The 22,797-nt window shown below is 36.4% G+C and overlaps 1 protein-coding gene across 1 annotated transcript in view; it reads right to left on the bottom strand.

Annotated features, from left to right (window-relative positions):
- The window catches only part of ctnna2 (catenin (cadherin-associated protein), alpha 2), a 127,484-nt gene extending 106,744 nt beyond the window's left edge, over positions 1-20,740 (bottom strand). Inside the window, exons 1-6 of the mRNA XM_087806512.1 lie at positions 20,422-20,740; positions 11,603-11,707; positions 8,754-8,949; positions 7,439-7,605; positions 6,774-6,893; positions 6,327-6,593 (exon numbers count right to left, since the gene is read on the bottom strand). Of these exons, the coding sequence (XP_087662638.1) occupies positions 6,327-6,593; positions 6,774-6,893; positions 7,439-7,605; positions 8,754-8,949; positions 11,603-11,704 (852 nt within the window). The 5' untranslated portion in view covers positions 11,705-11,707; positions 20,422-20,740. The remainder of the gene's footprint in view (positions 1-6,326; positions 6,594-6,773; positions 6,894-7,438; positions 7,606-8,753; positions 8,950-11,602; positions 11,708-20,421) is intronic.
- Positions 20,741-22,797: the final 2,057 nt, after the last annotated feature.

The following is a 22,797-nucleotide window of genomic DNA, read 5'->3' as shown; positions in this document are numbered from 1 at the left end:
TGGTTGCCTGCAGTCTGAGAGGTTGCAGGTTCAATTATTATTATCTGTTATTAAATCTTTCATTCTGCTTGTAAAACAACAACCCCACAGAGAACAATCTCAAGGTAATGAACATATCCAGGCGATTTCTTTGCTAAGATCTAGCAGCAAAATAATGTCAAACACGCCCTTTGCTGTGACATTGCACTGCTAAAAGAATTTAGGGTTTTATATTTGCAATTAAAACACCATTAAATGATTGATGTGAAGATTGAGCAGTGTCAAATTGCCTTTCAGGCCAGGCTCTAGGCGGAGTTCAAATCATTTAATTCAATTTGACTTCAAACGTGTGGAAAATAGCAATACTACAAATATATCCTTGGCTTTAGATATCGCAGTTTATGGCAATATATTGCATCGTTGTCCCTGTACATTTCCACTAGATTGACACTCAGATTGACTCTTAAAGGAGAGATAAACGTGAACAACGTCCTGATTCCTAAAGGCAAGTGGAGAGCTGAAATGGAAAGCCGGATGACTAAAGCATGAGGTTTCACAAGCTTCAGCCATAACAAGTATGGATCCAGGCTTTATGTTTACGAGTATCCCCACTGTGTCTCCATTTCCACAAGAGCTCGGTCCAGAACCATTTCAATAAAAAAACAAAACAACACAAGAGAGAAGACTGCGGCTAATTACTATACGCAACCGAGACAACGATAACCCTCCATTTTCGCGGTCATGTCCCATTACTTCAGTATAGTTTCCCAATTCATATTACCCCTGACGGGTGCACCGGTCCATGGACAACGGGTCAATGTAATAGACGAGCATAAGAAGGTGTAATTAAGAGGCGTTGCTCTGCGCTCAACAGGGCCGAAACCGAAGGGGGAGTTTCGTCGAAAAACGCAAGGTTTTTTCGTCGATGAAATCGCTACCTTGACTTGTATTTGAAGTATGTTGTTAATCATCGACCCACTGCCAGATGACCTTCCCTGTCACAAACCTACTGGCGTGGAAAATCTTTCGAAGACTTTTCATCACGCCTTAACGTGGAAATCAGAAATGTTGTTGGAAACCAACATCTTCGCAGGAAATCAACGCGAGTAGGAAGACAAGAGATATTGGTTTGGGGGCGACGCGAGAAGATGAAACGACTTTGTGTGTGCGTGTGCATTTGGGTTGTGCGGAAATGTATGTGTGAACATGGAGGGAGGGGAAAAAGAAAAAGCAGCGAAAGAAACAAGAGCAGGACTGAAATGAGACAGTGAGGATAGCAGTGCACAGATTGATATAGCAATTACCAAAAAGCTATCTCTCAGTTAGGAATACATCTACATACATTAGAGCCTTACAGCTTCCTTGCCACCGCTACTATGAGGTCGGCTCACAAGCTGCGTATAACATGGTTTTGGAATGTTAGTAAACACAACCTGGATACAGACTCCACAAAATGACTGAATGAGGAGTCATTTTGTTTATTCGTATCAGATTAGCCTATAGGAACACAAAGTACTTAGTAGGGGGTGTTAGAAAATATTTATATATTTTTTGGGTTGAGATTATACTTCCGGCCACTAGATGAGAACAGTCCTTACGTGCTCCACAGCTAATGGAACATTGAATACCAGCGATGACTGAGGACGAGAGGATACAGTGGACTCCAGCAGCTTTTAAAGCAGATGTTTGGACATATTTTGGTTTCAAAACAAATGTAAGCAGTTACAAAGTTGTCAAGAGTCATGTGGTCTGTAAATACTGCAACACTAGAGGACAGTACTTGGGCAATACTCCAAATATATAGCTGTTTCAAAAGTATCAAAGTGTGTCGCAATATATTGTATAGTTGCCCCTGTATCCTAATACGTATCGTATTGGCAGATTCTTGCGTATACACACACCCCCAATGATATTAGTGTTCTTGGCTTTATAATCTGCTTTGAGCAAATATTACTTTGTAAACTCCGTAAATCCAAAAGTGCTCTCTACTGATCTTGGAACACGAAAAAAATGATTCATAGATCTTCATCAGCACATTGTTATTCCAAAGAGTGTGTCTAACAGGACGGTGGATGGAGCATAAACAACGAGTATTAACTTCATCCTGGACTCTTGAGAGGTCTATCAAACATTCCAAACCAATGCTTCATTATTAGTATTCTCTTTGCATATACTCAAAATATTTTCTCCACCTTAATACTATTTTAAACTTTTTTGAAGATCTCCAATGGCTGAACACAGTGATGAATCAATAAATATATATATAATATTAAATATATATATTAAAAGTACTTCCTGGCTAGAAATATCAAAGTGTAACCTAGTATGTTTGTGTCATGGCAGTGACATATATGGTAAAGTGACAGTTTGAAGTAGACGTTGGGAGGAGTTGATGTCCAAATACTATTTGTATCTTGTTAAAATTCGGCCTGTGTTGCAAGCATATAAAAAGGCTATAGCAGAGGTTTATAGAGGTTGTAAAAAAAAACAACCATGCAGCCAAGATTATGTTGTGATGTCATCCTCTGTATGACTGTAAAAAGCCGGGAATTGTAAGGAAAGGATAGAGCACAGAAACAGACAGACCTATTGTATTTTAAATGGGTTAATGGAAGAACAATTAGTTTTGCACCGTGTGTGTGTGTGTGTGCACGTCTGTCTCAGCTTGTTGGATAGAAAAATCACAAACAAATGCCAACTTCTTTAGTGCAACATTTGAATACGATCGAAAATCGTTGTTTCTATGGGCTTTTAGGGAGAAAATATCAAAACGGAATGTAGTCGAAGCTTGAGTGCAACGTGAGGAGGGTGGCCTCTGCAGGGAAACACTGCCATCTAGCGGCTCCCTGATGAACTGTCTGTCTCTGTTGGACTAATCCATTCTAACAGCCGCACCTTTTACCACCTGTTTGCAGCACTGCGGGAAAAATTGAATGAGACACATGAAGGACACAGGAATCCCTCTTCATTGAAACGAAAAGAAATGGAGAAATAAAGCTCAAAGAAATGTGTTTCCTGCTCGGACAGAGGTTAATTAAAATCTCCTGTGAGAAAATAGAAGGTCCGCTCGGGACGAATACACACATTTCTGTGCAGTGAATGTAATGTTCTGTTCATTCCTTTGACCGGCAGAATGAAATAATACTGTAATCCAAGCGATTCTCAATAAGGTCATTCAAATTTGTATTACTTTCATGTGTACTGCTAAAACACAAAACTCATGTAACCATGAAATAGCTTCTTGGGCATTTCTACTGGAATATTTAACCTTTTTTTTTTGACGGCCACATTTTCATCTGTATTCAAACGTTATATGTTCTAATCGTTTCATATTTTCAGTTCAAGACCTGTGCATGAGATAAAATATACACATAAAATAAAAAAAGGACCCACTATTGATTTGAAGCAGCATGACCGTCCTATTTATAAGACCATTGAAATGGTCTCTCTGTATATGATGAGCCTATTAGGATCATGACTTCCTCTAGAGTGACTCAAATCACCAATAAAATTGTAATTGAACATGTATTATGACATCGACTTCAGTGGTGTGGGACATATCAAAGCTCTTCAAACTCGTGTGTTGAAAATCAATGTTGACCATCAGCTCCATCTACCCTGCGAAGGCTGAGGACAAAGGAGGCGGGCAGGACGAAAGGCATCAAACATTCCCGCACTTTCCTTCATATACCTCGTTATGACCCCAGTTAGTCCAAAGGCTTACGATCAGAGTGGACAAGTGGATGAACACATCCAGAGGAAGCTGGTCCCACTTTAGGATGTCAGTTCAAAAGGCCTTTTTTTTATTCTGCTCATTATTATTATTCATCCAATGATGTTTCAAAGACGTAAAAGAGCACGAAAGAACGTCATTGAGAGGCCGTGGTTATCAGTGTCAGAGAAAATGTTTTCAATTTGAGCTTTTTTGGGGGGGGAAATAGTTTTGTGAATGTCTAAATTCAGTTGATACTAAATTATCTTTTTTTTTTCGCCTTTTTTAGGTTGCTTCTTGCTGAATTTGAATCTCTGTGATCCACAAGCCAGTATCTTTGATGTCCTTTTTTTATCTTCAAGTATTATTATGTGCTTTTAATTGATTTAATAACAACATATAACATTGAGCAACATTGTACAAAATATTTAAACGTTTGAAGGAAAATAAATAGAATGTTTTAATATATCTATTGCGATGTACAGTTCATGTTTAAGTATAAATTGCATGATCAGCCAAATATTTTAAGGACATTAAAATACTCATCACAGCCCTAATGAATCCGTAGCATACCTTTTTAATACATTGGGGACTTGATTTACAAGTGGTTTAAAATACAGCAGCTGTTTTTATCTTGGAGGAACAGTTAGGCCAAGAAATACGTGGACAGTGACACATTCTTCATGATTTGGGCTCATTGGATTTCATCCACATTGGATTTAAAATTCAAACAACTACAACGAAGTGCAGACTTTATGGTCTAATTTCAGGGGGGTTGAACAAAAATACATGATCAAACATGTGGTTATTGTAGCTGTTTCAATACGAACGCTTCTCATTTCAAGGGCTTAATGATTGCCTGAAGTCCTGGAATGTTCACCAAACACTGGGTTTCCTCCTTTTTAAAGCTTTGGTTCGATTGGGTTCAGATCTGATGATTGAATCCACCAGTGCTGAATATTATGGATCATCAGCTGTTAGCATTCTTCTCCGAACTCTCTTCTTCCCATCATTCTCATAGAGGTTGATCTTTTTTGGGGGGTCAATTGTGACCTTTGAGGCTAATTGATTGTTTGTGGTGAATTCCTTTCCTTTGTATCTACTATCATGACGTCTTCCCCTTATGGTGGACTTAAGATAATGATACACCTAATTCCTCGGCGAGTGTTCTTCACTTGAGTGGCTCTCCTGAAGAGGTTTTTGTTCACCGTGCAAAGGGTTGTGATTACTGTCACTGTTGTCTTGTTCCTTTTTTGATTTGGCCACTTCTAACATTTATGCTATCTTGCTGATGGGTTTCATCTTTCTTTCAGCCTCAGAGAGCTTCTTTGATCATATGTTGTGTGTTCACAGCAACAGCCTCCAGATGAGAACGCTGCACCTAGAATCAACTTGTGGCCTTTGAACTGCTAGATTGAAGGCAGGTTAATGAAGGAAGAGCCCACACATCCTTATTATCTTGTGCAGCCTTCTGAGCCAATTGTCCAAAAGAGGATTGAAAAAAGAGGCGCCTACATATTAAAGAGCTTACTCCAATCTGGATGTAAATACTCTCAAATAACATCTGAGAGTCTGCACTTTGAGCCCTTATTGATTATGTAATTGTATCCTGAATATGTTTTCGTAAGCAGCAAAAATAAAATATAAAAACGTGTGTCACTGTGCAAAATATCTGTGGGCCTAAATGTAAACTCAAGTTAGGAGCAAATACACTGAATCCACCTCTTAGAATTACATTTCTAGCCTTCGTTTTGTGTAAAGAACACACCGAACATTCACACAAATCATTTTCTGGTTCTTACTTTCAGATCTATTCATGGTCAGGCTCCTCCTTACATCACTGATCTGATCCAGCCTTACACCCCAGCTCGGGCTCTGAGGTCTGTGGATCAGAATCTCCTTGCACACAGCTCAGGACCAAAGGAGAGAAATCTTTTCAGGCTGTTGCTCCTAAGCTTTGGAACAATCTTCCTCTCTCTTTGCGCTTGATGGATCTACTGACTCCTTTAAGAAACAACTTAAGACGTTTCTATTTGTTCAGGCTTTTCCTTGATTTTCTGGAACTCCTGTGTTGTTCTCAGTATTATCTTGATCTTTAAAGTATATACTTTTTCGAGTATTGTTTTGATTGTTAAAGCGCTTTGTGACCCTGGTCTGTAAAAGCGCTATATAAATAAATATTACTTACTTACTTACAAAAATAAATAGGTAAAGGGGAAAGTGAATAAGTAAATGTTGGGAATGTGGCATGAATAAAAATGTATTTAATAACATGTCAATTAAAATAGTACTTACATTTAATTGGATGAATCAATTTTATTCTACCAATCTTGGTATTTTGTGATGATCCAACAGAAATTGTGGTTTTAAGTATATTTTTAACTCTCTTAGTTTGGTCTCAGCGTGGTAAGCAACCTTACGCATTTTTTTTTTTTTTTACAGATTCAACACACACTTTCTATATCATCTTTTCTGACGTCATTATAAACATCTTTCTGCAATTTGAGAATTGTGATCGCAATAAAACAAGTAACCACTAGATGGCAGCACACGACAGTGTAAAATAGATAGAGCCGCTGATGATCAATTCCTTTGAAATGCAAATAGAATCAGTTGAAGAAACATGACGACTTACATCGAATTCGTTGAGCGCAGCTGCGAGCTCTCCGATGCCAGCATGGCCGTGCTTCTCATCGGTGGGTGAAGTGGCCTGCGAGGCACTCGAGATGCCTCCGATCGCCTCTTGTACTTGCTTGAATACGTAATCTCTGTTCGCCCTTGTGGCGGCGACGTCCGGGTGTCGGAGGAAGGCCTGCGACGCCGTGTACAGCATGGTGGCGTTTTTCTTGAGAGCCCCTCGTGCCGCAGCCATCTCGTCCCGACATTGAGGGTCTTTCAGTTCCTGCCACCAAGAGAGAAGCAATTTAGCCTGAAAACTATTTAAAAATGAATACAGGATTTTTTAAATAAAAGCAGGGAAACACCCACTGTGTCAAGCAGAAATGTCGAGCTTATTTTACTGCAATTTATTCCTCCTCATATTCACTTTAGAAGCGACCGTTTTTTTGGTTTATTTAATCACCTGCTGTCTCCGGGCGGCGACGTAATTGAGCTTCACCATTTCTCTTCCAAATTCCTTGAAGCGGTTTGCCAGGTCCTGCTCGTTTGTCGCATTCTTCACCCCCTCCAGTGCCTCTTCTACCTGCAAAAAACAATTATCCAGGTGCGTTAAGTATGGATATGCAGCGTAAGTTTTTCCATAATTGGGATCCAAATGTTTTCTTCGGTTAAATTGAGAAAAAAGGGTTTAACAGAAGCGTGAAATTAAAAAAGAAAAAAGGGACAGTAACCGTTAAAAGTTGTGCAATTTAATTGAATCTCTTTTCGTCAATCTGCATCTGTATTCGGGAAACAAACAAACAACGATTAGCTAAACCTGCCTGGTCCTCGTGAAAGTGCTGCAAACAGCAAGTTGTAAAGTGATGATAGCCACGATAAAAGCTAATCACTCGTAATCTAAGACGAAGTGGAGAAAAGCAGGACTCGATCTCTATCTAATCCTTTAATAAAGTCGAGATGAATGATCATCTGTAGTTGAAAAGTATATAATCGTTAATTAATGATGTACAGAAAAGAAATATTCTGTATGTTTTGAGGTGTAAAAATGCGTAAAATGTATTAAAAACAACACAAGATGAGATGGAAACAAATAACAATAACATTAATAACGTGATATGTTGCTCTTACAATTTTGAGGTGAGCCAACAGTCGCATGACATCCGCCATGTCGGCGAGGATCAGCAGGCGGGTGACGGCGGACAGCAGGGCACGGGCAGCCCGGACCATGGTGCCACGTTTGACGGAGGAACACGGGTCGTCTGCGAACTCTGACGACGCGATACGCATTGTTTCTCCTGCAGATGGCAAGAACAGTTGTAATCTTTTAAACAAAATGTCTTCAGCGGGAAGAGTTCTAGGAGAGAATCCTCCCTATAAGTGGAGGTGATAACATTATAAAACCATTTGATTTCACTTGGTTGTTGGATCATTGCGTCTTGACTCCATAGATTATGCTTGTATATGTATATTTTTAACAAATATTATTGAGTATTCTTTTATTATTATTATTTGAATGTGTTACCTGTAAGCAGGAGCAAAGAATATTGTAACACTTTTTGACTTAATTTCTTTAAGAAACATCTTTATTTGTTCAGGCTTTTCCTTGATTATCTGGAACTCCTGTTGTGTTCTCAGTTTTATCTTGACCTTTAAAGTATATATTTTATTGAATATTGTTTTGATTGTTTAAGCGCTTTGTGACCCTGGTCTGGAAAAGCGCAATATAAATAAAAAATTCTTACTTACTTACTTATTTAGGATTGTTTTGTTTTAATTTGAGAAAATACTATTTGACTGCAGAATATGACAAACCTTCATATTTAAAACATCATGAGATCGTTTAAACTATTTGATGAACTCACGTGATCGTATACCAATACATCCTTAATGTTTTTCTCATATATCAATTGGTATATTTTTGCTTTATTCATCACTTTACCTTCAATTTTTTACTCTTTCAACCTGTATTTACACATAAAAAAATCAAATAATTGACATTATTTTGTTGATTAAAAAAAAAAATCCTTTATGTTTTTACATTATTACACATTCAGACATAGCACTGAACCGCTGGAGAGTTTTTCATGGTTTACATAATTTTCTTGGCTGTTTGATGGGAGCTTTAGTAAAGCCTTCTATGGCAACGGCCCAATCATGCATCAAAAGAGCTGCTTGCCAACAGGGTCTAGCCACCAGTGAGCGGCAGCAGCAACCGAGGAATGCTGACAGCGCAGGATCAGACACAACACAACATGCGTGCAGGTCATTCTGCTGATGGAGGTGTTGAGGAGCGTTTTCGGATCTAATCCCAAATCACACTGTATCCCGTACACGAGCAAACATCGAGCTACACACCTTGGGAGTTAAATAATGTCACTTAACTCGTCAGAGGTCAACTCGTGGATGAAAATCTAAACGTTATCATGCTACGAAGAAGTCTCACCTTGCTTACGAACATCCTCCACAGCAGCGATGAGCTCCTCCTTCAGATCCTGGCTGTCTTTGGCGATCTGTTCGCCCTTCTCCAGGAAGTTGTGTGTCGCTTGTTCCACGGACCCGGCGAGGACATGGGCTTTCTTGGACCGACCTTTCTTCTTGCTGGACGGCCCTTTATTGCTCGTGTTCACCAACGTCGTCACCTGGACCCATCAAAGATAAAGATCATGTCGCGTTCTTTCCCGGTCGTCACACAGATGACAGGTTGTTCAGAAACTTTTACTAGTGTTGTAAATACAACATAGGATTGTTTTAGGTCAGTACAGAATAAAATCAAATAATTAAAAAATATAGACACAAAACAAGCATAAAAAAGAAGGCAAGTGAGTAGGTCTTAAATACAACTTAAAGCTGTGAAATGTTCAATAGAAAACTTTCCTCTCCTCCCTCAGCTCATCTCTATGATCTCTTGTTCTCACAGATTTGGGTAATTTTAAACTGTAAAGTATCAGTATGGGCTCTTCAGGGAACTTTTAAAACATACACAGGGAATTGTGGTTTTACACACAAACTGATCATCTAGAACTATTTTATCTTTTTTTTTTTGTTTGTTTTTTTAAGAATAGTTCAAGACTTAAGTGACTGGAGTGGACTGCATCCTCTCGTCCTCAGTCATCGTTGCAATTTCACAGGGTTTTCATTTAGCTGTGCTGTTTAAGAATAGTTCAAGACTTAAGATATATAAAATCATCAGACTTAATCACAGATTTCTACTAGTGACCTTTAAAAAAGGCCACACAGACATGATGAGACACAAATAACAGTTAAATAAATACGGTTATAAAACAATCTAATGGTGTTTAATAATACTTTGATGCAGCAGTTGGATAAATACAGTAAAAATAGTTATCATTATCCAATATTTGTCCAGAATTGTATAGTTTTGAGAATTTATAAAACGATTTAAAGAAGATGTAGACATTGCATTGTTATTGTCTTGAGAACAATACATGTTACCATGACAACTATCTTATTCTTTCGCCATGCTCACAGATTACCGACCCACCTTTTTTCAAAAAAATGACTTGAGATTTCTCTAAGAGTAATTTGGACGCATGTATAAATATATTGCTCTGGACGTTTCTTGACTAAAGAATATGTTTTGAATTAATAACAGTGGAATTTAATGAGAAATCCATCCAATAATTGGAGGTCAATGTTCTTGCCGAGAGATACATCTTGCAGATACAAATGTATTCTCCTATTATTGAAAGAAAAGAGATGACCTTGTTTTCACTAAGACAAATAAGTGTTTTGGGGACAAATCCATATCAATAATTAGCTTATAAGCATTTTAGTAACTGAACGGTTTTGAGGTCTGGATGCACGTTTCTGAACAGAATGCTTAAAGTAATCCACTAATCGTCCATGCACCGGTCTCTAGTGGGTGGTTACGGATTGCCTTCACTTCACCACAGGGACACTCAGACCGGCAATCTCCCTCTTAAGCATCATCAGCTCCACCATTAACCCCACCACGGGATCAGACTTGGTTTAATGGATAGACGGAAGTTTAAGTTGTCTGCCTGTGCCCGGGTGAGAATCCTTACCCTTTCCTCAACTCTCACAGGATATCACTTGTAGAGTGATCTTGTGAGATCAGAAAAAAAAACCTAGTTAAGAATGCAAGACCGTCACTGGTTAAAAAATTCATCTTGATACCTTAATTATTCATGTGAATTATCTTCTATTTATAGATCCTGCTGTTTTGAAGGATAATGATCTCTCCCTAGGAGCTCATTTCATGTGTATGTTATAAAAAATACTATATAAATGAATCACATTTTTATTGCTTTGTTGCGGTGTCAACAAGCTTTAATGAATGACTGTTAAAAAGATACAAGGACAATTTTATTCATACATAAGTGTTGGAAATTATACAGGGTTTAACATTTTTTATCACAAAATAAACGTAAATCCGTTTGTTTATTACTGTTGAGCCTTGCAGGGTAATACTACGGTGACTCATGGAGTAATACTACTCAGCTTTGCAGAGTTATACTACAGTATGTCACGGTGCAATATTAGAATCATAGTATACCAACATGTTGACAGATTTTTGAGCTCTGTGTTCCACATTAAATCGGCTCAAGGTCAGTAAGTAAAACCAGAAAAAGGCTTAAAATGATAGGATTTTGAGTGCTCCTTATAGTCTGAAAAATATGGTAAGCAAAGTTATGTGATTTATCATTCGACGTCTACAATTTAGTACGTATTTGATGTGGATTTTCAAAAACATATATGTTTTTGTCTGATTACTATTGGAAGAGTTTTGCTGTAAAGGGATTAAGTGGTTTTTGAAAGGAGACAAGACTATCCAGTAGTTACATATAAGGCAATATGTGTGTAAACAGTTAAGGTATAGTAATAAACCTTGTAAATATTACATTAAAAGTAGATTTTTTTTTATAATCAATATAGTTTTTGTGTCCATGATGTTTGACTGTTGTTACACAGTATTCAAAGAGCAATATGTTGACAGTCCCAAAGCACTGCCACTGACTCTTACATAAAGAAACGTCAGTTTGCCTGCTCTGATGGGGAAACCATTAAATCTGCTGAAGCGTGATACATCAGCCGCACTGACAGAAAAACAACATGCCAACTGAGTCTTGAAATCAAATGACAGCAGGAAGGTCTTCAGTCTGATTTGTCATTGGGGGTTCACCTATCAGTGGTAAAAAAAAAAATGAAGCTTCTAAAAGCGTATTTGCATTAATTGTGTCTTAACTTAAGATGGTTAATAATAATCATGATCACAAATTAACCTCAACGGTTCGACAGTAAAACACTTACCTGTGTGACCAGTGGCTCCAGAAGCCTTTCAACAGTCAAGGTTCGGATTTCAAGACTCTTGGGGTCCCATTTCAAAAGGATTGGGGAGGTGGCGGATGTCATGATCTGGGAGAGCGAAAAAAAATAATAACAATGTCAAAATACGTTTGTTTTCAAGTTGTCTTTCCTCCCTCCTTCATGATATTGTAGTCTAAAATGTGCTCAGCGAACAGTTGGTGAGGGGAGAGAGGGTCGGGGTAACTTTGGAATGGACTCTTGTAGTAAGCAGTTTTGGAAAGGGCCAGCTGAGATTAGTCCAGTCCACTGCCAATGTCGACGATGCAGAAGGGAATAATAAATGTGAATAATAGTGACAGATCTAGGCCAACACTGGCAGAGGAAGGACAGATGGAGGTAGTACAATTAATTAACCGACGTAATATTATACGGCTATTTTTTTAACTCAATTACTCAACTCAATTCAATTTAAACTCTAAATAACAAAGGATAAAATCAAAATTGCAACTTTTTAAAAGTGTTTTTTATTGTATTAACGATACAATGAAAATAAAAAGACACCTTTAAACCCTTATCTCCTTTTAAATTATGATATTTGGACTTTGAATCTATCTTCTTTTTTTTCCTTTTCTGGCAAGATTTTTGGTCTATATTGCAGATAATTTAATTGTTTTATTTTGATCCATGGCAGGTTTTGGACTGAAAATTATCCGAAAACTGAATGAAGAAAACTGGGATATGCAACCCTTGTGCCAAGTAAAAAAAAAAATAGATAACAGTTTCAGTTTCAGTTTATTTACAGCAGTTTACATTTCTTTCTCTGAGCTTTGAACAGAGTGTCACTTTATTGGCCAAGACCTTATGTGGCACAGTCCAGTCTGGGGCTGTAGCGATACACTAATCTCCCTGATACGATACCAATATATTGGGATTGATTTTATGGGACACTAAAAGGTCAGTAGCTACTGGAGTCGACTGCATCCTCTCGTCCCCAGTCATAGTTTTAATCTAGTGGCCGGAAGTGTAATTGCAACACAATTTTTTTTTTTAAAAACAGTGAATATTTGCTTAGATAAAAAAAACAAATTATAAAATGCTGTCTAATATCAATACGCTATTTTTGCTATGCATTACAAGAGCCAGTGCACCTTTGGGAGCAAGTCAGTAGCACGGAATAAGTTAATTCAGAAATATATGATAGGATTGTAATAAGGTCATTCAAATAATAATGATAAAGTTATTCTGTCTAAAAGTTTGCACACACTTGATAACACCACCAATCATAGTCCCATTACTTCATGTAGTCTCCGACTAGTGACCAGATATAAAATACATTTTACTTTTTGGGCATTGCTTCCAGAGAGAGTTGAAGGTCAGAGATGTCACAGAAGTACATCATGTGTGAAAAACCATTAGTGCAATGGTATAGTTATTGCAGTGCAAACACTCTTCCTCCTGACTGCACCTGGAAATTCTCTCCATCGGTCCTTTAACAGCGTCAACTCTGTCAAAATGCTACGCCCACTGAAAAGCCGCTCAGGCAGACATAACTCTTATTTTATGTAGACAAGATGTGCCTGGCATCACATAAACAAAATATATGCAAACTTACCTCTAAATTATGTGGGAGATGTTTAAATAAAACATCAGTTATGTTTCACATAATAATATTTAGTAGAATATTTTAAATGTCAATCAAAAGTTAAAAAAAACTCAAAATGTAAATATTTCTAAGAACTGTTCACACGCATGTTGCAGATACTTTGTCATCAGTCATTTTACGTTTAGTTTGAGATGTTTAAGAAGTAAAGCAATTTCATCAAGACGGTTAACACTATTAAAGGCCCAACCATGTTATCTGTACATATATATATATATATATATATATATATTTTTTAAACAAAACTGTATCAATATTCTACAATACTGCAGTGACACAAATCGGAAAATTCTTCAGAAGAAATTGTGTTGAAAAAACAGTGGGTCACAATTCACCATCCCACCCATCCGTGTGTCCCCAATGCCAGGGATTAACTTCAGCAAATATACTTACAAATGAGGTTAATGCACGCTTAGCTCCAAGAAGGTGTCGAATAATCAAATTCAGTTTTGACAACTACAGGCTTGTATTAACAACTACAGACTTGTATTAACCACAGTGAACAGTTACTTCACCTATCAGCTATTCTACTAAAAAGTAAGGACGATTTGGAATAACATTGTAAGTACAGTTGCTCTGTACATAGTTTTTACTGACTTCTTTTGGAAAAATTAAATGCTTTGAATGTATTTTGAATTGAGAAAAGATTGGGTGATTAAACCCCCATTTTCTGAGAACACATCCATTTCCTTCCACTGACTAGGGATGGGTTGTGCGGTCACCATCCAATGGAAAGACACCCTTTCTAAATCCTAACTTCTTAAAGCTTTATTCCATCGAGATTCAAACATTTCCCTTCAAGTGGAGAGCCGGGGCTTCGTTTTATCTGTCAGTATGGTGGTCCGAAATATTTCAGCAGAAGGTGCAAATAATGAGCAAAAATCCCAGACAAGGTTTTTGTTTAGGATTAAATAACACTTGAATGTAACTATAGAAAAGAATAGGTTTCCAATTAAACATGGTGCGAATGTGCATATGATTGTATATGATTAAAACAATTAAAATAAAAATACAGGCAGCGGTTAACTCTATTTATCAGACCAGTGGAGTTGAATGTTGTTTTATAGTTTCAAGTCTCACTATAAACAAGACTAGGATTGTCAACGTCGACACATGTAGAGGCTTACACGGTGAACAAATTATAAACGTCTACCAAATCTGTTTACACATTTATTCCTCTCCTCCTCCTCTCAATAAAGTTTTAAGATTTAGACAGCGAGAAGACGCACAAGGTTTTATAAAGGATTGTTAAAAGATACGACGAGTAACACAATTGTATTCATACACAAGACTTTATTGTAAGTATACAGGGTTTAAATATGTATAAATTACAAATTAAATATAGTGCAACTTTGCAGTATTACTACAGAGCTTTGTAAGAATATAATTCCACATAAAATTGGTTCAAGGTCAGTGGGACCAGTAAAACTATAATTTATGCGTAAGGCTTATAAGGAGCAATGCAGAGTTTGAAGAATATTGAAGGATGTCTTTTAGTGCAAAAAAAATGGTAAAAGAAGTCATGTGATCTGTTGTTAACCGGTATATTAGTAACTATTTAAAGTGAGTCTTAAAGAGTAAATCATTTGTGTCTGATAACTACTGGAAAGTCATTGCTTTAATGGGATTAAGAAGCGTTTTATTATAATGTTGAAAAATGCAGGTACGATTTTTTTAAAGCTGTTATTAGAAAGTTGGGAAATACATTGACATTTATTAACCAGATAGAGAAATGTCAATGAATATTTTGAAAGGGGGAATGAAAACCGTCATCTGTTTGCAGCAGTAAAGAGAGAAGGTGCAACGAGAGAAAAAACAAAAACCAAAAATTGAATGCACTGACACGGCACTGACCTAGTTTCAGAGAAAAGTTAAGCAAAAAGCGACCCGAGAGTTGCAATAGGGAAATCTCTCAAAGCAGAAATCAAGACTCAGCCTTTCAAATTCTACTCTCTTCAGGGCCACATTCACAAAACAAAACTGGAGAAATTCTCAGCAAAAACTGCATTCCTCAGGGCTTGCTGTGCATCCCAGAAACATTGCAAGGGCTTTGTTGAATGTATAGAAAATGCTTTTGTTTAAAGCATGACACATTAATTCCGACTCTAAGACTCATAATGACATTCTTGAAATGTTTGTTTTTCAATGTTGGTTTTGACCTACAGCACATACACTATACACAATCAATAAATATAGAACTCATAGTGCAGTTAATGCAAAATGATGTATATGCATGGCCAATATAAATGAGGAATCAAATGTCAACAATCTTTCTTAAGTATTTATTATTACAGAAAATAAATTAAAGATTTTCAACTGATCTGATCTGAATCAGTAGTGGCATTAAACCTGCATTAGACAGTAGGCTAATGTTTTTTAATGGTTTGACTTGTAGTGTGATACATTACTGTACATTACACTAAAATCCTATGCTCTGACTCTAAGGGGAAAAAAGTGTAGCAGGCTGAAGACTGTAATGATGTGGTTCAGTTTCCGGGAGACGAGTGGAGCGGCAGCACTTACAGCTGGCTGATGGTTCTATTCAATGCATTTAATTCAGATACTGTTCCAAGTAGAAAAAATAGATGTTAACAAGCATATTATGGTTTGGACTGCGATGACGTCAACTTCACAAAAGCCTCTGATTAATAGAAATAGACAATCCACCTGGTCAAAATCTTAATACATTACATAGTGAGTAAGCCATTTTAAAGATTATATTTTGTATTATCCCCTTAAGAATATTTCCCCTTGTGACCCATTCCACACCTCAGGGACACGTCTGGTTTGTTTAAAATCAAACGATTGCTCAGCATCAGCATATAGGTTTGCTGTTGTGGTACAGAACAAAAGCATTCACCTCACAAAAAAGAAGTCAATGCACCGTGGTGCAATTGTAGAACACACAAAAGCAGAGTTTGAGCAGAGATAGTGCTTGAGGCCCGGACAGGATCCAGCTGTAGCCAATGGCAGAGGGGTGCCAACAAAAGAAACACACAGACAAATTAGGAATTCACATTTCAACTAAGGTTCTATTGAAAGTGAGGAAGCAAACTCTGTATAAAGTTTCATTCACTGCCAGTGCAGCGTAAGAGCAGAACCTCGATTAGTACAATCCTGGAACTGTTTGTGAAGGGATTTGAATGATGATTTAAGTCTAGTTCCTTAAGTTGTCGACACTCTGCTGAAGGAATCTTTAGTTCCAGACGGTCTTGACAACCAGTTTCACACTAGAATAACAAGTTCTCATGTTGGAGGTTTCTAAGGTAATCTTATCATTGAATGTCAAGAATATAAATACATATACATCAATAAATAGTATTAATTTATTTAAAAGGCAATATTTCAATAGTAAAATGTTCCTGTAGAAATATTGTTATTCCTAAAAAGGTGGATTTTAAGTCAACATGGTTTAAAGGCTGCTACTGTGTGAAAGAAAAACAGCATTCCACTGCGTAACTTGGTACCAGCCTAATAAAAGACAGAAGCGGCTGTGCAAGTTTGAGGATGGATGAAAAGCAGCTTTAGCCGACACAGAGCAGTACATTCAAATAAACCTTAATGGACAGTTTTTCAGGAAGCAACAACATTCAAACCATAAGGTTAAGATGATGCATACAAATAGTTTAAATGTAGTTATACCTGCACAGCCTTTGAGAAACAGTTTGTCTCTTTTTTTGCTAAAAGTATTTCTTAAGTCTAAAAAGATAGCTTTGTCATGTGGGGTTAATGCTGGTTTCTCTTTTATGATTTTCATGAATAACAAAAGCATATTCTCTTTATGCATAAGTCCAGAAAAATGTATCCAGAATGTCAACATGACCTTCTAAGTTAAGTCACTTAGTTTTCTTAAAAATAATTTCAGCACAATCAGATTTCACATTTTGCAAGGGCTAGAATAAACATACACAGAGAAATAGATCTTGGTGAAATTCAATGGTGAATTATAATCATTACTTATCGATGGGTAGATAAAGCATCATTGAAGAAAAATGCTGTCTAGACAATTCGAACAACTTCTGCTGAGGATGTTTTTTTCTTGAGGCAGGATATTGTTATAACACCATAACATGTTCTCCATAATGAGCTTCAGCAGCTACAGTATCTCAAGGCCCAACATAACAGTAACATATTACCTACACATAGTGAACTTCTGTTAGCACTGACACTGTATTTGTTGGTAATGTTTCTTTCTTATTTTATCGTCTTAATAAGTGTCTCAGTGACGGCAAATGCAGCAAAACTGTTCCAGATAGGGATGACACTATGGAAACTTAAAAGCTTGGCCTATATCCCCGGTGTGGGGATTCATGGGGTGGATCCAATATGCCTTCTTCTCCTGGGACGCCAATAACACAATACCCCCTTGACTACTATTGATTCTCCTGTCTGGCCGATGAGTTATGGCACTTTCTAATCCTTAATAACACAAACAGTCTTTACAAACTGTAGTGTCTATAAGATTTTTCAAATGATTTCATCTTTTTTCTGTTGTTGTTTTAATGAATAAAGGAATGTACTGATAAATTAAAATGATCCCTATATAAATACAAAGTATAGGAAATAGTTAGATTGCGAGAAATTGCAGTTACAAAAAAATATAAATATTTGACACCGTCAACCTAGCTACATAACATCTAGGAATGTATATATATATATATACATATATATATATATATGTATATATATATACATTATATTCTAAAATATAGTCATATAAGTCGTTTGTTCCTACACATTCTACACACAAAAAAACAAGATACATTACCCATATAGTACTTTGTCATAACTTAATGTTACATCATCACAAATTCAATAAATGTTGTGCAAAATTGTTGGTGAAGGACGGGTACTCAGCATCTACCACATAAGACCAATGATTACAAAACAAAACATGCAGGTTCATTTCAATTTCTTCACGGTTATGCAGGAGAAAACGGCAGACTTTACAAGTCTCATGTGACAGTAAAGCTGAGCAAGCCCTTCATGCCACTCCTTCCTCTAATTCTATATACAGCCACTATGTGACCCCTTTAGCGGCCTCTGGAGCTCTGGTTACAAGAGGGGACTTGCAGCAAACACATCATCACCAAAACTTAACCATGACATTGGATGCTGCTGCTAAAAAAAAAAAACAGAATTAAACTGTAAAAATAAAGAAAAGTTTTGTGGTTTTAGATACTGTAATATATAATAACCTTACTGGATGTTTTTCTGCAAATGTTACTTATCTAGGCGGAATGTAGTTGAGGTTTTCGATTACAATAGTTACTTACTAAAAGCACTCTAAACCTCTACAGTGTCACAAGAAGTCATCCGTCACCTGATGAAAAACTTGTTTTGGTTCTTTTGGTGCACGAGGAGGGGTTAATATGCTACACAATATGCAGACTGGGGGACAAGAAATATTCAAAACACAAGATAATATGTATTACTAGACTCATATTTCTATACCTTGAAAATAAACATGATAAAGGAAAAAATGGAGGCCTTATCCCACATTAGCTTAATTATTCATCAATGTATTTATTAGATTCATGTATCCGTTAACTGTCTTAAAAAAGCTGAAGAAGAATAAAATATATATGTTTATAATATTTTACTGAACTATTTAGATAAAGCATTTGTCCTGCTGAATACTAGTAGAAGAAGCTCCTCTCTCGAGTTCTTAAAAAACAAACACACTTATTCCAAATAAACACATAGCTAAACACGTAGCTGGTTCGTTATTTTTGTATGTTTGTTTGTTTTTATGCATTTATTTGATTGTTTTACATGCATTTATGGATGTTCCTCAACAAATAGCTGTTTACTTTTCAAAGATCCTGGTCTACCTTACTTTTTAGTATACAGTATTTACATTGTGTGGAAGATTTTTATTTTATTATGATGTCATGCTATTATTTTACTTTTGGATTCCATTTGTGGCTCACTAGCCAATGGACATGATAGTCAGAATAGCTGTTGAGTATTCTCTCGCTTATTTACTCAGGGCAGTAGGATCAATGAGCAAACTGTTAAGAAATCCATGCCTTTGCTCAGTTTACGTCCACTGAAATGTTGCTCTGGTGACAGATAAACATCGTGCATCTTCTAAAGGTTATTGTACAGAACATAAACCTTAGAGACATATGTTTAATATTAAAGACCCGTTTATATGGAGAAGAGAAGACGAATGTTTTGATACAGAGACATAATAAAAGAAAAATAATTGTTTCTGGGATATAAGCCCTAACAATAATTGTAGGAATACTTTAATGTCTTTCAATATATGTGCACAGTTAATAACAGCATACGGATGTATTCCTTTTTTTTTTAGCTTTTTCCTTAACTATAATTGCTGTATTTCTTTTTTGCAATGGGTTTCATATTCCACGGTGATCGTGAAACATTTTTATAAAGAATAAATGATTGTTTGTCGCTCATTGAAATATATGTCGTGTGAATACATTTAACAATTGATTCCTGGTGAATGCTTTATGTTGTTACACAGTGTATATAATGAACCCAGGATGACCTTTTTTTCCTATTTTAAATTTCAAAATGTCTATATTGTTATTCAAAATAGGATCCACTGCACTTCTTGACATATTTAATGTGCTAAATCTAACCATCTAGCAAAACAAAGAAGAAAAATAATAAACAAAGAACCCTTACGTGGATTAAAATGCTAAATAATAACGGTTTTATATCCAGGACACAACAGAAGTGTTGTTATGGGGGTTTTTTTGTCCATTAATCGTGCCATGAAGATGAAGCAAATATGTTTTAGTGTATTTAGAAAGTAGCCGGTATCACTTAGCTTAGCCTCAAGCTAACCTAGCTTGCTAGCTTGTTTCAACGGGGGGGACGCGGAAGAGAGTACACCGGAGCAGAGATTCAGCACCGGGTTCCCCTGGATAGCGGTGCACCGGGAGACATGATGGATAACAACCGGAAAACTAATAATACCATTAATTAAATTAAAAACAAGTGGAATAATTAAGAATCTTTTTTTTGGGGAGGAAAAACGGTTAATAATTCAAACCTCGACTGTACAAAAAAAAAAAAAAAAGCCGGACCTCGCCTTTTAAGCTAACGTGTCGAATCAGTGCAGCAAGTGTAGAAGCTAACACGCTGCTAGCATCCTCCATAAAAAACACACACACAACTGTCCACATACCTCCAGTGGTTTAAACGCCGCTCACGGGGTCCAAGAAGTGTGGGTGCTTAAAAAAAAAAGGGCCGACTTGTCTTTGGTTTAAAAATTCCTGTTCAAACAACACACGGCGTCCCCCCCCCTGTTTGGTGTGAGTTGAATCCACAAACAACAACTGTTCCGATGCTATCCTCGATCTACTGGTGCTGAATCGGAGGCGTCTCTCTTCTTTCTCTCCCTCTCTTCCTCTCTTCCTCTCTCTCTCTCTCTCTCTCTCTTTCTCCCTGCCAAATAATGAGCCCTAACGGTGCTCCTGCGATAACTGACAGGCGCAGATGCGCTGGTTACCACCGACAAGCCTTTTTGCAATATAGTGTCCTGGGAACCGTGAGGCGCATGCGCGAGTTCAACCCTGACCTGACCACCACGATGATGACGATGTGTCACTTTATCGAGGCTCTTATTCAAGGGGCCACATTTAATTCTGTGAATGTTGTGAGGGGCCTACGAGCAAAAAAGAAAGATGAAAAAAAATCACAAAAAAAAGGACATTCGTGCATTAGGCCGTGACATTTATTAAGCTAAATAACAATTTTAACCCGGGACAGATATTTTGGGATGCTAACGACAACTGGAGCGTTTAAAATGATAATGAGACAAAGGCAATTTTGTTTGGAATGGTTTTAGCAAAAAAAGTTGTTCTTCAGTGTTGGAACAAAGACATTTTTTTTTGTAAATATGTTGTATATACAGTATAATATGGTGCAGATTTCTATTTTATTCTATTTAGATTTTTTTCATTTTATTTTTATTTCTGGGTGTTTTTATTTTTTGTATATTGCTGTTTAAACTGAATTTCCCCTCGTGGGACAAATAAAGGATTCTGATTCTGATTCTGATTCTGAAAAGAAGTACCTCCTAGTTTTGATATGTGGCTTATGGAACTTTCAAAGACTCTTTGTATGGAGGCAATCCGCTATGAACAGACAGGAAAAGTAGGACAAGTTTCGACGGATATGGCAGACTTCCTTGGACTATATTTTTTGGCACAAAGAATGGACTCCTAAAATGTTATATTTTTCTTTTGTACACAATATGTAAGTGTTTGACTGGATTGCCAAATATTGTTTTGTAAGTGCTGTTTCTTTTCTTTTTCACTTTTTGATCAGGGGTGTTTTTGTTTTGTTTAGTTGTTTTTTTCTTTTTTGTGTGTTTTGTCTTGTTCTCTGAAAAATCAAAATAAATAATACAAAAAAAATAACCATTTTAATCTTGTATATATATGAGGGTTTTTTTTAAACATTTCTTCAATTAACTTAAAAATGTTTTGAGGGATTAATGTTTACTCGAAAAATTACACACAAAAAGGAGGGGAAAAGTAAGTAAGTATTAAAGTGACAAATGTAAATTAAAAGTAAATACAAAATACATTTGTTAATGCATTACAACTATTATACATGATCATACTTTGACATTACGAGGGCCGCGTAAATACAGTCGTTCTGGTTTATCTTCACGATATTTTCCATAATAACATCGAAAATTATTAGATAAGAGATGCTTTTATTCTACCAACATTGGGGGCGTTTAAGTTTACATAATGCTAATTGTTATGATTTAAGGTGACACTTTGGAATGGGGGAAGATATATTAACTTGAAAAAGCAATTAGTCACGTAATAACCGTCATAAGATATTACCTCAAACCGTATTAATTGGAACTACTGTACATTCTACACTTTATAGCAGGGGTGGGCAATTTAATTTCCTCTGGGGCCACATCATATACTGTGACTGTTGTAAGGGGCTGTCAATCCAAAGGAGGGGAGCGAAGAGCTAAAATATGACGGAAAAACTTTGAAAAAACAAAGCAAGTAAGAATAGTAAAGAAAGAAATATCAAAATTAAAATTTTCATAAAAGTAAAAACAAAAAAATCAGAAATGATAATATATATATATATTTAGAGTTAATACAATAATATGTGCTTTATAACATGATGATTACTGAACTACACCTAAATGACTTAAAATGAAATAAAGACGTAATAAAAAATTAACTTTGGCGAAAACCAACTACTCTATTTACACCTTATTAGGTGTTGAATCTTTGGTGTTTTGCAAACATTTTTAAAATAAAAGCTCTCTTGTTTTTTTAAAGCCAAAGGCGCTATTAACTAAATATAACAACACTGGTAGGAGTTTGTTGTTTACTTTAAGTAATAAAATGTTCTAATGCTTATATTCAAGTCAAGTCAAGTTTTTTTATTGTCAAATATGCATGTATTAAGACATACAGCATAAATGAAATTGTGGTCCTCTCTGACCCACGATGCAAAGCATGAATGCAGTTGAAAGGACTTAACAACAGACACTAAACACTTAAAACAATTAAAGACTTAA

This window comes from Callionymus lyra, chromosome 1 (assembly GCF_982586985.1).
Source record: "Callionymus lyra chromosome 1, fCalLyr1.hap1.1, whole genome shotgun sequence".
NCBI lineage: Eukaryota > Metazoa > Chordata > Actinopteri > Syngnathiformes > Callionymidae > Callionymus > Callionymus lyra.
Note: the sequence above shows the minus strand (reverse complement) of the source record. Positions and strands in the feature narration are given on the sequence as shown.